The sequence below is a fragment of the Cucurbita pepo genome, chromosome LG14 (assembly GCF_002806865.2).
Source record: "Cucurbita pepo subsp. pepo cultivar mu-cu-16 chromosome LG14, ASM280686v2, whole genome shotgun sequence".
NCBI classification, from domain to species: Eukaryota; Viridiplantae; Streptophyta; class Magnoliopsida; order Cucurbitales; family Cucurbitaceae; genus Cucurbita; species Cucurbita pepo.
This window is the reverse complement of record NC_036651.1, coordinates 7,338,961-7,353,076: the sequence shown is the minus strand read 5'-3', so window position 1 is coordinate 7,353,076 and position 14,116 is coordinate 7,338,961. Positions and strand designations below refer to the sequence as shown.

The 14,116-nt window shown below is 38.3% G+C and overlaps 2 protein-coding genes across 2 annotated transcripts; one reads left to right on the top strand and one right to left on the bottom strand.

Annotated features, from left to right (window-relative positions):
- The first annotated feature begins 5,257 nt into the window (after window positions 1-5,257).
- On the top strand, window positions 5,258-11,451 carry LOC111810100 (protein phosphatase 2C 29-like). Its single transcript, XM_023696673.1, has 4 exons — window positions 5,258-7,297; window positions 8,577-8,690; window positions 10,043-10,307; window positions 10,698-11,451. Exons 1-4 carry the CDS (start codon window positions 5,390-5,392, stop codon window positions 10,820-10,822), a joined length of 2,412 nt encoding a protein of 803 aa, XP_023552441.1. The 5' UTR covers window positions 5,258-5,389; the 3' UTR covers window positions 10,823-11,451.
- Window positions 11,437-13,787, bottom strand: LOC111810101 (pentatricopeptide repeat-containing protein At5g46580, chloroplastic-like). Its single transcript, XM_023696674.1, has one exon. The coding sequence runs from the start codon at window positions 13,634-13,636 to the stop codon at window positions 11,519-11,521; it is 2,118 nt and encodes a 705-aa protein (XP_023552442.1). The 5' UTR covers window positions 13,637-13,787; the 3' UTR covers window positions 11,437-11,518.
- Window positions 13,788-14,116: the final 329 nt, after the last annotated feature.

The following is a 14,116-nucleotide window of genomic DNA, read 5'->3' as shown; positions in this document are numbered from 1 at the left end:
TTCACTCCTTTCTATAAGTAGATGAGTAGTTCTACTGGACTTAAACAATCGGACCCAACCTCTCACAGGCTCAAAAGGAATGGTACCTAGGTGAAAAATATAATTATCAAAGTAAACAAAGTTTTGACCATGTTGTAATAACAAAGTAACTTGTAAAATATCAATTTGCCTATAGTGATTATATCAATGAACACAACTTATCTTCATAAGAGTTCTAACTCTAATTCATGGACAAAAAAAAAACAAAACAAAACAAAACATCTTTTGACTATTCATTTAGTTTCAACAAAAGAATCCTTCAAATTATGTCAATATTCAAACTCATGGCTTGACTTTTAAATATAAGTCAAATGCTTAATTATTTCGTTAATTAATTTTTGAATTATCTAAATTATGTAGATCAACAAACCCGACNACATGAAGTTGAAATTTATTTATATTAAATATATTTTGTCTTTAACGAATTTCCCTAAACTAACTAACACTTTGACTTTCCATAATTTTTATTTTTTTTTTCTTTTAATTTCTTTTTACTCCGTTTAAATAAATAAACAAAAAGCTTCCCGCCTTCTGATGCGAAATTCCAACTCTACCCTTTATTAATATAAATAAATAATTAATTAAAGCGAATCCTTTTTTGTTTTTCCTACTTGTTGACCGTGTGGGCACATACGACTTTTTGTCGACCCCCCAAAATAAATATTATTTAATTTATTATTAAATAAGTATCAATAATGACGATTTTTTTATTATTATTATTTTTTTTAATTTGCGAGAAACGAAAATAAATATATAAATAATAAATTTTAATTTTTGAATTATCTAAATTATGTAGATCAACAAACCCGACCCAAGAGACCAAATGTCGTTATAACCTAAAAAAAAGACTAATTCTTTCGTTTTGTCTAAAAAATACCTCTAAAATTTCAAAAGTTTCAATAACGTCCCAACTTTAAAAAAACGTTCAAAAAATTCTTTTATAATTGATTTTGGATGGAAACTGTTAATACTTTATATTAAAAATACTCTTTTAACGGGTAAAAAGGTTTCAAAAATATTTTGAAATAATTAATTTATTTTAGGGATTAAATAATTTGAAATATAGAAATAAAATATATCGAATGAATGTAATCCAAATGTATTGTTTTGGCATAATCATTTCAAAAGTCAAATTTGAAATTAATAACTTTCCATTAAAAAAAAAAGTAACAAAATTTGAAATATATGTCACATTAATTGTATTTTTATATATTTTTCTAACTAAGATCGTCATGCATGTTATCATCGTTTCAAATGAATTTCATAATATATTTGAAAATCGTTCAATTCACAAATTACTGAATAGCGGTTGAATTCGAAAAGAATACATGAACCCATGACATTGCTAACAACCCTTTTCATTACGTCTCTCATACATTTTTACCTATACCGGAAAATCAAGGTTTTGACTTCCGCGTATATGCAATTCGGAAAACGAAGCATTCTTTATAAAGGTGTGGAAACCTCTTTCTAGTCTGAAATCTTGAAGGATAACCCGAAAAGGAACAAAGAAAACAATATCTATTAGTACTGGGTTTGAACTGTTACAGGTTGAATATTGAACATACTCGGTAAGTTGCTCTCATTGGGGTTAGATAGACATACACACACAACAAAAATATGACATAAATTGATAGACATGATTCGTTAGAAAAATGGGTCATCTAGTTTGTGACCTGCCTCGAATACAGGATCATCTAGCTTGTAACCCTAATCAGACGTTAGAAATCGTGATCATTTAGTACGTGACCCATTCTATAAACACATGGGTCATCGAGCACGTACCTAAAATTAAGAACCAAAACATAGGTCATCAAACCTGCGACCATGGTGGTACGGCTAACCAATTCGTTGAAGAGTAATTATCACAATCTCATTTCAGTAATCGCATCGAGTAAGATAAATCAAACTCAATCCAAATAGAAGTATACAACCCACTCACCTCAATAGTCAAAACTTAATCAATTAACAACTAAATCAACCTTACACGAGATGATTCTAGCTTTAGCATATTAACCTTAAAACTAAACCGAACAAGAGTAGCCAAACCAAACATGTCTAATCGAGCGGGACCAAAATAAGAATACTTGGGGAAAAAAAAGTTCACAACTTTTAAAATTCCTTCAATTTACTTTGTCAAAAGTCTCCAAAGACAATATATAATTTTAAATTAAAGTAGGTAAATTAAAATAAATAAAATTATAAAATGGGAGAAAAAAATAGTTCAAACAATGAATCTTTTGCATTATTTTAAATATTAAAATTTTTAATTTTATGTTAATATTTAATTTTTAAAAAAATTATTAAATATATTTTATATCTAATAAAATTTTAAATTTCATATGAACTTATTAAAATTTATTGATAGGAAGAAATAAAAAAAATAAATAAATAAAAAACCGACAAGATGACGTCATCTGTATGGCCCACTTTTGAAAAGAGTGGGCCCCACTCCGAGGAGCTTTTGTCATGGGTCGTTGACTACTGAGGTGTCATGGACCCCACAGCTCACCAAAGCATTGAAACGTTTAAACGGTTTCCTTTATCTTTCTCTCTCTCTTTTATTTTAAATAATTTAAATAAGAAAAAGTACTTAACTAATTCAAACTTTTAAATTTGAATTAAAATTATTATTCATTAATTTCAGATAAAAAAATATATTATTTATTAATTTCACTATTATAAATTTATACTGATTTTTTTTAATTAAATATTAATCTCTATTAAAAATAATTTTGAGAAAAGGTTGAGGTTAATATGGTAATTTTGAAAATAATACATGAAGTTGAAATTTATTTATATTAAATATATTTTGTCTTTAACGAATTTCCCTAAACTAACTAACACTTTGACTTTCCATAATTTTTATTTTTTTTTTCTTTTAATTTCTTTTTACTCCGTTTAAATAAATAAACAAAAAGCTTCCCGCCTTCTGATGCGAAATTCCAACTCTACCCTTTATTAATATAAATAAATAATTAATTAAAGCGAATCCTTTTTTGTTTTTCCTACTTGTTGACCGTGTGGGCACATACGACTTTTTGTCGACCCCCCAAAATAAATATTATTTAATTTATTATTAAATAAGTATCAATAATGACGATTTTTTTATTATTATTATTTTTTTTAATTTGCGAGAAACGAAAATAAATATATAAATAATAAATTGAAATTCGAGTAGCGGGTTTGACTAATCAGTACGGTGTAGAGGGAGTGAATGTGAGCCGTTGATGTATGTGGTCAGAGATTGATCGTGCGGTTGTTGTTGTCGGATATGCCCGACCAGGATCCGTGAGTGGCAGTGATGGGGATATGTGAAGTGGGCTTGGGCTTCTTCAAGTCAAACCCTCCCTCATTTTCTCTTTGGACCTTTTGGCCCATTTGACTCTTTATTATTATTTTTAAAAAAATAGTATCTTTCCTAAGTTACCATTTTGCCCTTGCTTTTCTTTTCCTTGCCACTTGTGTGTTACATATGATAAACTTTGGGTTAGTAAGAGACAAAATTGACTTGTACGTTTAATATTCTCGAGCAGCGTTGTTTAATAGGTCATTACAGTGGTAGTGTCTTCTTTTATAGGATTTTCCTTTTCAGTGGAACTTCAAAATTAAGCGTGTTTTGACTTGTGTTCGTCTGTGTGGATAGTCTTCAAGGAAATTTCGGAGGCATCAAGTGCCAAGTCTGAATTTCGAGTCCTAAACATGTGTTGTTACAATTTTACCCTTGTCAGAATATTAGATGGGGAGGTGACTTAGAATAGTGTGACAATCCAAACGTCAAATTTGTCCATATATCCACTAATTTTTTTACATTTTGTAAGGGTAAAATGGTCAAATGAACTTTTTTTTTTTGGGTTCGGGTACAAAGACAAAATAATAGGAAAAAAGGAAAAAAAAAAAGTCCGACACACACAAACAACGAAAAAGACAAATGCAATCCCAGAAAAGCCCTTCGTTTCGTCTCGGTTTTCCACATTGACCCTACCCCTACACTTTGGAGGGCTCCCCCGTCATTTTCCAAAATTTTCAGCCCCAAATTCGTCATTTCGCTTATTACTTTTCCGTGGACCCATCCCCTTGACAACCTGGCATCCTACGTGGCAAACAATACCCCTTGTATTCGCTTAATGCCAGGTGTGCACTCCCAACAAATGCATAACCGATACCTAAACCATGTACACCAAAATTCAAACCATTTTTCTTTTTCTTTTTCTTTTTTCTTTTTAACAAATAAATAAAATAAAATAATAATAATAATAATAATAATAAGAGTAAAAAATAATATGCAATGTTATATTAATTAATTAAAAGGGTAATTTATAATATTTATTTTTCATGAATAGAGCGTATATTCCATTGTGCTCAAGTTTAAGGATTGAAGTTATTAAACCTTAAACCCTAAATCATGTACGACAGGATTTAAAATCCTTAATCTCGGGATCGACTATAAACCTTAAACTCTAAACTATGTACATCAGGATTCAAAAATTTTAACCTCGGGATCGACCGTAAACTAACCTTAAACCATGTACGTCAAGATTCAAAATCTTTAACTTCGAGGTCGATCGTAAACCTTAAACCTTAAACCATGCACATCAGGATTCAAAATCTTTAACTTTGAGGTCGACTGTAAACTGTAAACTCTAAACAATGTACGTCAAGATTCAAAATCTTTAACCACGGGGTCGACCGTAAACCTTAAACCCTAAACCATGTACATCAAGATTCAAACCATGTATGTGAGGATTCAAAATATTAAACCTTAAGGTCGACCGCAAACCTTAAACATTAAACACTAAACCATGTATGTCAAGATTCAAAATCTTTAACCTCGGGGTCGACCGTAAACCTTAAACCCTAAACCATGTACGTTAAGATTCAAAATCTTTTAACCTCGGAGTCGACCATAAACTTTAAACCCTAAACCACGTATATCAGGATTAAAAATCTTTAACCTTAAGGTCGACCGTAAACCTTAATCCCTAAACCATGTACGTCACGATTCAAAATCTTTAACCTCGAGTCGACCGTAAAACTTAAACCTTAAATCATGTACGTCAAGATTCAAAATCTTTAATCTCGGTAAAAAAAAAATTGTAATTAAAATAAAAAGGAAAAAACAAAGTAAAAAACTAACAAGGTTTCTCTCTCCTCTCTCTCTCTCTCTGAGTCTCTGTTCAATTCATTTGTTTATTTCTTTTGTTTTTGCTGTGAGGGAGAGAGAGAGAAGAGAGAGAGAGAGAGAGAGGAGAGAGAGAGAGGAGAGAGAGAGAGAGAGTCCGCCGGAAAAGTAATTTTTGGTGCCATTTTCCCCACTTTGCAGAGCGCACAGGAGTTCGAATCAAATGTGATGGGAAGCGGAGTCTCCAGCCTCTTCTCGTGCCTTAAGCCGGAGACTCGCCCCGCCGCCCTTCCAGCCGACAATTCCGACCTCCTCTTCTCTGCCACCGAGCCTCTCGACGAAACCCTAGGCCATTCCTTCTGTTACGTCCGCTCTTCCAACCGCTTCCTCTCTCCTTCTCATTCCGATCGCTTTCTTTCCCCTTCTCACTCGCTTCGTTTTTCGCCTCCTCACGAACCGCTGCCTCTCGGGACTAGGACTAGAACTGGCCTGCCGGAGACTGCCTTCAAGGCCATCTCTGGCGCTTCTGTCAGTGCTAATAGTTCTATTCCCAGATCTGTTTTTATGGTCGATAGTGTTTACGACGATGCCACTGACACTGCGCTTGGGGCTTGTGGTAGTGGCTGTGGAGTGAGAGGGAGTATTTTGAATGGCTTTGAGAGTACATCTTCTTTTACTGCTCTTCCGCTTCAGCCGGTGCCCAGAGGTGGGACCGAACCTTTGGAGCGAGGTGGGTTCTTTCTCTCTGGTCCAATTGAGCGTGGGGCACTGTCTGGTCCGCTCGATGCGAATGTTGATGGTGGTGGTGGTGGAGGCGCCGGTGGTGGCGGTGGTGGCAGTGGCGGTGCTGGGAGAGTTCATTTCTCCGCTCCGCTGGGTGGGATGTACGTGAAGAAGAAGAGGAAGAAGAGCATTTCGGGGTTTAGGAAGGCGTTTACGAGGAATTTTTCAGATAAGCGGCCGTGGGTGGTGCCGGTGTTGAATTTCGTTGGCCGAAAGGATAGCTCGACGGCGGGAGATGAGCCGGAGGTGAGGAATGAGAGTGATGTTCAATGGGCGCTTGGGAAGGCTGGGGAGGATCGGGTACATGTGGTTGTATCAGAAGAGCAAGGGTGGTTGTTTGTGGGGATTTATGATGGATTCAATGGCCCTGATGCGCCTGAATTCTTGATGGGTAATCTCTACAGAGCTGTCTTCAATGAGCTTCAGGGATTGTTTTGGGAAATTGATGATAATGAGGAGGCAGCTAATTCAAACCCTTCAAACATTGCTGAAGAGAGTACAATCAGTGTGAATGAAACTAATGCTGACCCCTCTTCCAGAGCCTCTAGTCAAAGGATTGAAACTAATGGAAATGAAGCGGAAGTGGAACCACCGGCTACTGATCGAGGATCGGTCAAGAGGGTTACATTTCAATCCGAGGTTGGATCGGAGAACAGGCGGAGGCGGCAGTTATGGGAGTATTTAGCAGAGGACGATACACAGGATGGACTTGATCTTTCGGGGTCGGAGAGATTTGCATTTTCGGTCGACGATGCGCTTAGTGTAAATAGTGCAGGTTCAGTAGCTGGTAGAAGGTGGCTGTTATTGTCCAAGTTAAAACAAGGGTTGTCAAAGCATAAGGAGGGTAATGTTAAGACTTTGTTCCCATGGAAGTACGGTTTGGGAGATAAGGAGAAGGCTGAGGCTGAGAATAGGGTGGAAGAGACATCTTATCGAAGTGGTAAGAGGAGAAAGGAAGGTTTAATTGATCATGAGTTGGTGTTGGGGGCACTGTCACGAGCTCTTGAGATAACTGAATTAGCATATTTGGATATGACAGATAAGTTGCTTGATACCAATCCAGAGCTTGCTTTGATGGGTTCTTGCTTACTGGTTGTGTTAATGAGGGATGAAGATGTGTATGTAATGAATTTGGGTGATAGCCGTGCCATTGTTGCACAGTATGAGCAGCAAAAAGTTGGCCCTAGTGAAGACATGAAGGAGGAGGGCGACAAAGGGACGGGCATGGAGGGTATAATTGAGGAGTCTACAACGAGCGAAGGGAAAATAACTCGAACGAATCAACCTTCGGCTCAGACGACGAGATTGACTGCATTGCAGCTATCCACCGATCATAGCACGAGCATTGAAGAAGTAAGATTGGTTCTTTGTTCTTTGTTAATGTATTCGATGCCCTTATACCTCTTAGTTTCTTTCCTTCTACTCATGCACATACATTCTATGAAGATATATCGCATGTTAGGAAATGGGTAACTCAGAAAACTAGCATTAGAACAGTAATATGGTATTAGATCCTAATATTTTCCAAGTTCCCAAGGCATTGGTTTAATTTCCCCCTCCCCTCTCCTGCCAGTGGATGATGCACCAGAGATCGAATCGGTAAAAGTCGAACAAATAACCATTTGAATTTGAAAAAGAATGTCTAATCTATTGTCTGTCAGCCATTTGAAACGCTAAGCAACCATGCCTTGATTTCTTGTGCTCGATTAATCTGAACAAGTGAGCTTATATTTGATTATCTTCTCAATCACTTTGGCTGATGACACAAGGCTGGAAATGAAACTTCCTTCTCAAATTGTCTTTTTTTGGTCATCTGAAGTGCCTGATGGTCCTGGATGATTAGAGAAGACCTATTTCTTGTGTAAAAGCTTCTTTCAAATTCCTTGTCCTTGTAGCTGAGGTTTCATAGGCTTGTTTGCATTTATTCTTATGGTTTTTGCTGTCTGAATTGTCTTAATTTGGGTTTTGTAGTGAAAAAACTACACACAAAAAGAGTACACTGCCTTGCAGGCATGGTACTTGATGGTTAAGCATTTGCATGTCAAGTTGATTGGTTTTTTCCTTCGCATAACTGTTAGTTGAACATGACTCTCCACAACGGTATGATATTGTCCACTTTGAGCATAAGCTCTCATGGCTTTGCTTTGGGCTTCCCAAAAGGCCTCATGCCAATGGAGAGAGTATTCATTGATTATAAACCCCCTGATCATTCCCTAAATTAGCCGATGTGGGACTTTCATCATCCAACACCTCTCCTCGAACAAAGTACGCTTCCCCTTAATCGAGGCTCGACCCCTTTGGAGTCTTAGTCATTTTTGACTGCCTTCGAGGATGCTTGACTCCTTTTCTTTTGGAGTCCTTTGTTCGATATTTGAGGATTTACCAATCTATTAGCACGATTAAGTTTAGGGCATGGCTCTGATACCATGTTAGTTGAACACGACTCTCCACAATGGTATGACATTGTCCACTTTGAGCATAAGCTTTCATGGCTTTGCTTTGGGCTTCCCCAAAAGGCCTCATGCCAATGGAGAGAGTATTCATCGATTATAAACCCATCATCATTCCCTAAATTAGCCAACGTAGGACTTTCATCATCCAACAATAACAACTTTGATCCTGCCATGCACAGGAAGTAAGAAGAATAAAGAATGAGCACCCGGATGACAAACGGTGCATTGTCAACGATAGAGTGAAGGGTCGTCTAAAGGTTACGAGGGCGTTTGGTGCAGGATTTTTGAAACAGGTTTGTACTTGCTTCACTTGCTCATTTTGGTTTTCTAAAACTTCCTTTGCTGCTTGATTTAATTACACTTCTAATTGAATCAGTCCTCAATCTTCTGAATGTTATTTATTTCTTCTGCATATTATATGTATAAAGCTTCAAGAGCACATGACATAATGAGAGTTACTTTTTCTGTTTCATGTACCATCAATAATATTGTTTACATTGATGCATTTCTCCTCTGGATTCCTTGGGTTTTCTTTTGTGCCTAATAGAGATTATGGTCCATGATTGTAACAACCCAAGCCCGCCACGCTAACAAATATTGTCCTCTTTGAGCTTTCACTTTCGGGCTTCCTCTCAAGATTTTTAAAACACGTCGGCTATGGAGAGGTTTCCACATCCTTATAAAGAATGATTCGTTCTCCTCCCAAGTGATGTGAGATCTCACAATTCACTCCCCTTCGTGGTCCAATGTCCTCGCTGTGGAAACCTCTTCTTAGCATACGCGTTTTAAAAACTTTGAGGAGAAGCCCGTGATGCCCGTAAGGGAAAGCCCAAACGAGCTAGTGGAGCTAGTGTTTCATCCTTTTAGGGGTAAATAGAGAGTTTTGCTTTATTTTTTTGGTGGCTGTTTTATGGTGTATTTGAATAGAAAGAAATAATAGGATTTGGAGTGGGATGGGACGTTCTTTGAGAAAACATTAGGTTTTATAACTCCTCATGGACGATATCCATTAAGACCTTTTGTAATTATTAGATAGGCATTATTCTTTTTGGTTGAGGAGGAGAACAAAGCACCATTTATAAGGGTGTGGAAACCTTCTCCTAGCAGGCGCTTTAAAGCCCGAAAGGGAAAGCCCAAAGAGGACAATATCTGCTAGCGGTGGGCCTGGGTCGTTGCAAATGGTATCAGAGCCAGACACCAGACTCGCTGTTCCCCGAAGGGGGTAGACACGAGGCGGTGTGCTAGTAAGGACGCTGGGTCCCGAAGGGGGGTGGATTTGGTGGCAGTCCCACATTGATTGGAGGAAGGAAAGAGTGCCAGCGAGGACACTGGGTCTCGAAGGGGGGTGGATTGTAATGTCTCACATTGGTTGGGGAGGAGAACAAAACACCATTTATAAGGGTGTGGAAACCTTTCCCTAGCAGACGCGTTTTAAAGCCCAAAAGGGAAAGCCTAAAGAGGACAATATCTGCTAGTGGTGGGTCTGGGTCATTAGATTTTGGGTGGCAATCCATGATGGGATTGGTTCGACCATCTTGACTATAACATGGTTTTTTACCTTTCCTGATTTTGCTCTATTATTTTTAAACATCTTATCCAATTGTATTTAGCTTACAAAGTGGTGCTGCTGTCCATTTTTCTACAGCCAAAATTAAATGATGTCTTACTGGAAATGTTTCGGAATGAGTATATTGGTACGGCGCCATATTTATCATGCTTTCCTTCTCTTCGTCACCATAAACTCTGCCCCACGGATCAATTCATCGTGCTCTCATCTGATGGGTTATATCAATATCTAACCAATGAAGAAGTAGTTTCCTATGTTGAGAACTTCATGGAGAAATTTCCAGATGGAGACCCTGCACAGCACTTGATAGAGGAGCTTCTTTGCCGTGCAGCCAGAAAAGCAGGTAGTTGCTATATCTTATGTTACGCCAAATTTTCGCTTTTGTTTCCGTTAATAACTCGAGTCAAAGCGTAACATATAATTGGTCTTCCCTTGGAGTATTTACCTTCCAAGAATCACTGCTTCAATACACATTCTAGAAAACCGATCGATACTAATCGAACCAGTTATGATTATGAGAAGATTTGTTCTTAATACTTTCAACATATGATGAATTCACAATTTTCTATTGTTGTGGGCTTAAATTATGTCTCTGAAGCTGAGTTTAATTCTGAATTAAATAACACCTTTGCAGCTAGTTTTCGTTTCCTCTGTGTTTGGGAGTTTTGTACTGTGGTTTCTTTTGCATGGTCGATTCTCATTCGGGGTCGGTGTGAATGTTTATGCTTTACAGGAATGGACTTTCATGAATTGTTGGACATCCCACAGGGGGATCGGAGAAAGTATCATGATGATGTTACTGTTATGGTCATTTCACTTGAAGGAAGAATCTGGAAATCCTCAGGAAAATATCTTTGAAAAACTTCTGTAAATCACAGGTGAAGTGAAACGACATTCGCGCATTCGACCCAGATGGCACTCTGTAAGTGGTATGAAATTGCACTGATTGCCTTATGTTCTTTAACATCTCAAGTACCATGCCTGACTGAAGAAACTGAGTGCACACAGACAATATCGACAACAGGGTACCGTTGGATGAACGTTCCTGAACGTGTGCCTTCGTTGGAGGATGAACAACAAGCAATTGTCAAATGGGATTTTTGGTATATGATGCCTTTTACAAAAGGAAAAATCTTAACTTCTCTTTCATTTTCTATTTGTTATCTGTTATTTCCTTCCTCATTTAGACGCCTCTAATAAGGAAGAGAACACATTTTTGCTTAGGGTACAGGCACTTGCCATTCATTTGTGCCTTTTTCTCATTTTAGAGCCAAAAAGAACAAAAAAAAAGAAAGAAAGAAAGAAACGTGCTTGTAAATTGGTGGGGGGGGTATAATTTTACTTGCTGGAGAACTGAGCAGTCCCTTGTGTATGGTGGATTCCACCACTGCGGATTATAGAGGAAAATTAGATTCTACAAGTTTTTCTCTATTGAAGGCCTGTGTTTCTCTCTGAAATTGTGTGTTTTTAGCAGCAAAATTGGATCAGAAGAACTCTATTATATGTACTTTTTGCATTAACTCATACATTGTAGTGATGAAAGATGGCTGCTGGTTAAGCTGTGGTAGCCACAGATGGTACTCTTGAATGTACCCAAGCAACGAAATCCTCCCTCGTGGCTACAAACCAACCAGCCCGATCTTCTCGCAATCGAAACGGAGCAGCTAGCTTCTCGACATGAGAAGCGAATGAATTGGCAAGTCCCTGAGAAAACCTGTGAGTTCCTGCACCGGTTTGAGCTGATAACAATTCAGGTAATGCTTCTTCTCGTTGTACGATTTTTGATAGAGTTATCATCCATTCTTCGAGTGCAGTCTGAGCTGCGCCTACCGATAGAGATCGAACATCTAGGCACCATTCACCTTCGGTTTTGTTGTGTAGGCCTGGGTACAGTCCATATAAACTTCCCAAGTAGAGCAGCTCGTGAGCTCTCTTGGAAAGATTTTGGTTTCGACATATATCAATCAAGCAATTGCAGAAAGGTCGTCGGGCTTCGGAGGCGGTCTCACCGAGAATGGTTCTGAATTCGTCTTTGATAACGTCGAAGGTAATGTCATTTTGTTGCAGTAGATTTACAAAGGCAACTAACTTTGGGTTAGCTTGTTGTAGACAAGTGAATACCTTGCTAATATCTTCATTGTTGTCACATAAGGACACAACAGACAACAAGCAACCACAAAACCTGTCATCTGGCTTAACTCCTTTTCGTATAGAAACATCGAAAACTCGAACTAGATCATCGATCCTCCTAGCCTTCCCCAAGCATTGAATCAAACAAGTGCAACACATCACATTAATCCCAACACCCAACTCGAGCATTTCTTCAAACAACTCCATCGATCTTTTTACATTACCTCCGCTACCATGTATATTCAACATCGCCGTATAGCTCCAACTATCCGGTCTAGAATGCTCCGATTTCTTCATCTCTTCAAATAGCTTCTCAGCTTCCTCCTCCAAACCAAGATCTGCACACATATTCAACAATGTATTATACAAAATGAAGTCCATCGGCCACCCTTTCGACCTCATCCGCTCCCACAGCTCCAAAGCATCCCGAGCCCACCTTGCCTTCCCATAAATCTTAACCAGAGCAGTTAACGTCTTCTCATTCGGCGTTATCCCCGATTCAATCATTTCCTCGAACAAGCTTCTTGCAAAACCAGGCCTCCCAGCCTTCCCCATTGCATCCAACAAGGTGTTATACACCACAAGATTAGGCTGCACCTCAATAGACTTCATTTCTTGCAAAACATACATAATCCCATCATAATCCCCTGCCTCTCCAAACATCTTCCCCAACACAGAAAACGTATAAGGATCAGGCTTCCAACCACTAGCCCTCCCTCTCTCATACAAACTAAGAGCCTCCTCAACCTTCCCCAAATTTGCATAAACATCTAAAATAGCAGAGTAAGTAACCTCATCAGGCATCAAACCAGTTCTATACATTCTCTCAAACCACTCCATTGCCTTATCAAACCTACTGCACTTCTTAGCACAAGTGATAATAGTAGAATAAGTAATGTTATCAAGCTCAATTCCAGTGTTAATCATCTCATTAGCTAGTTCTTCAATAAGCTGAAACTGCCTACCATACCTCAAAGACTTCATAGCCACATTGTAGAAGATAGTCTCCATAGGAAACAGATTCTGGGTCTTAATCCAATTGAAGAACAAATGGGTTTTCTGCCATGGCTTCAAGCTATTGAGAATCAGAAGCGCATTTTCTTTAGTGGGTGGATGAGGGATTTCCTTAAGAACCGCCATGAAAGCAGCTTCAGAGGAATCGGATGCATTGAGCTTATGGGCGAAGGTTTTAAGCTCTCGCATCTTGGGGTTATAAGAGTAAGAAGAACGTTTTTGTCTCTGGAGTGACAGAACCGAGCGCTTGGGCTTGGTGGGATTCACCCAAATGGATTTAGAGTTCGATAACAGATGGGATTCGTCGTTGGATGCATTGGAAAGAGTCGATGTGGAGAGGTCTTTGAGCTGCTCCGATAGAGATGGGTTCTTTTTGTCGGTGGATCGAGGGGATTTGGAGGAGGAGGTACAGAGAACTGTTAATCGCTTGGTGAAATTGTTTCGCCGGAGAGGGGAAGTGAAGAACAAGGGCGGCGTTGGTTTGAGTTTGAGTTTGATATCGAGAGAGGAAGAAAGAGGAGCCGCCATGGGAGGGAGCTTAGTTCTTGGAGGAAGAAATATCGCAGATGGGTGATTCCAGTGCCTTATCCCATTCCCCAACACAAATATCAAAGGATCAACCGCAGCGCCCGCCGAGAGTTCGGAGAAATTTGGTCCAAGTTTTCAATATGTTTATAAATCACAAAATTTTAACAATAATTAAAAATGACATTTAATTTTGATAATTATTTTTAGTATTTAATTGTTACAAATTTAAAAATTTAAAGCTTTACCATAAAGATAGAAATGGAAAAATGGGTGAGTATAAAAATAATTAGTAAACCGTCTACCTTGTAGGCTCTCATAGCATCCTTATCTTAATAAATTTTTACGGGCTTGTCATAGGTTCTAAGAAGTTTAGGTCTAGTTGAGGTATCTTCGGCCTAATACCACACACCGTCGTGGCTTAAACTGTTTATGTAGTTCCTCATCTCCTCTCAAAGTTGGTTCCCAACACATACAACAGTA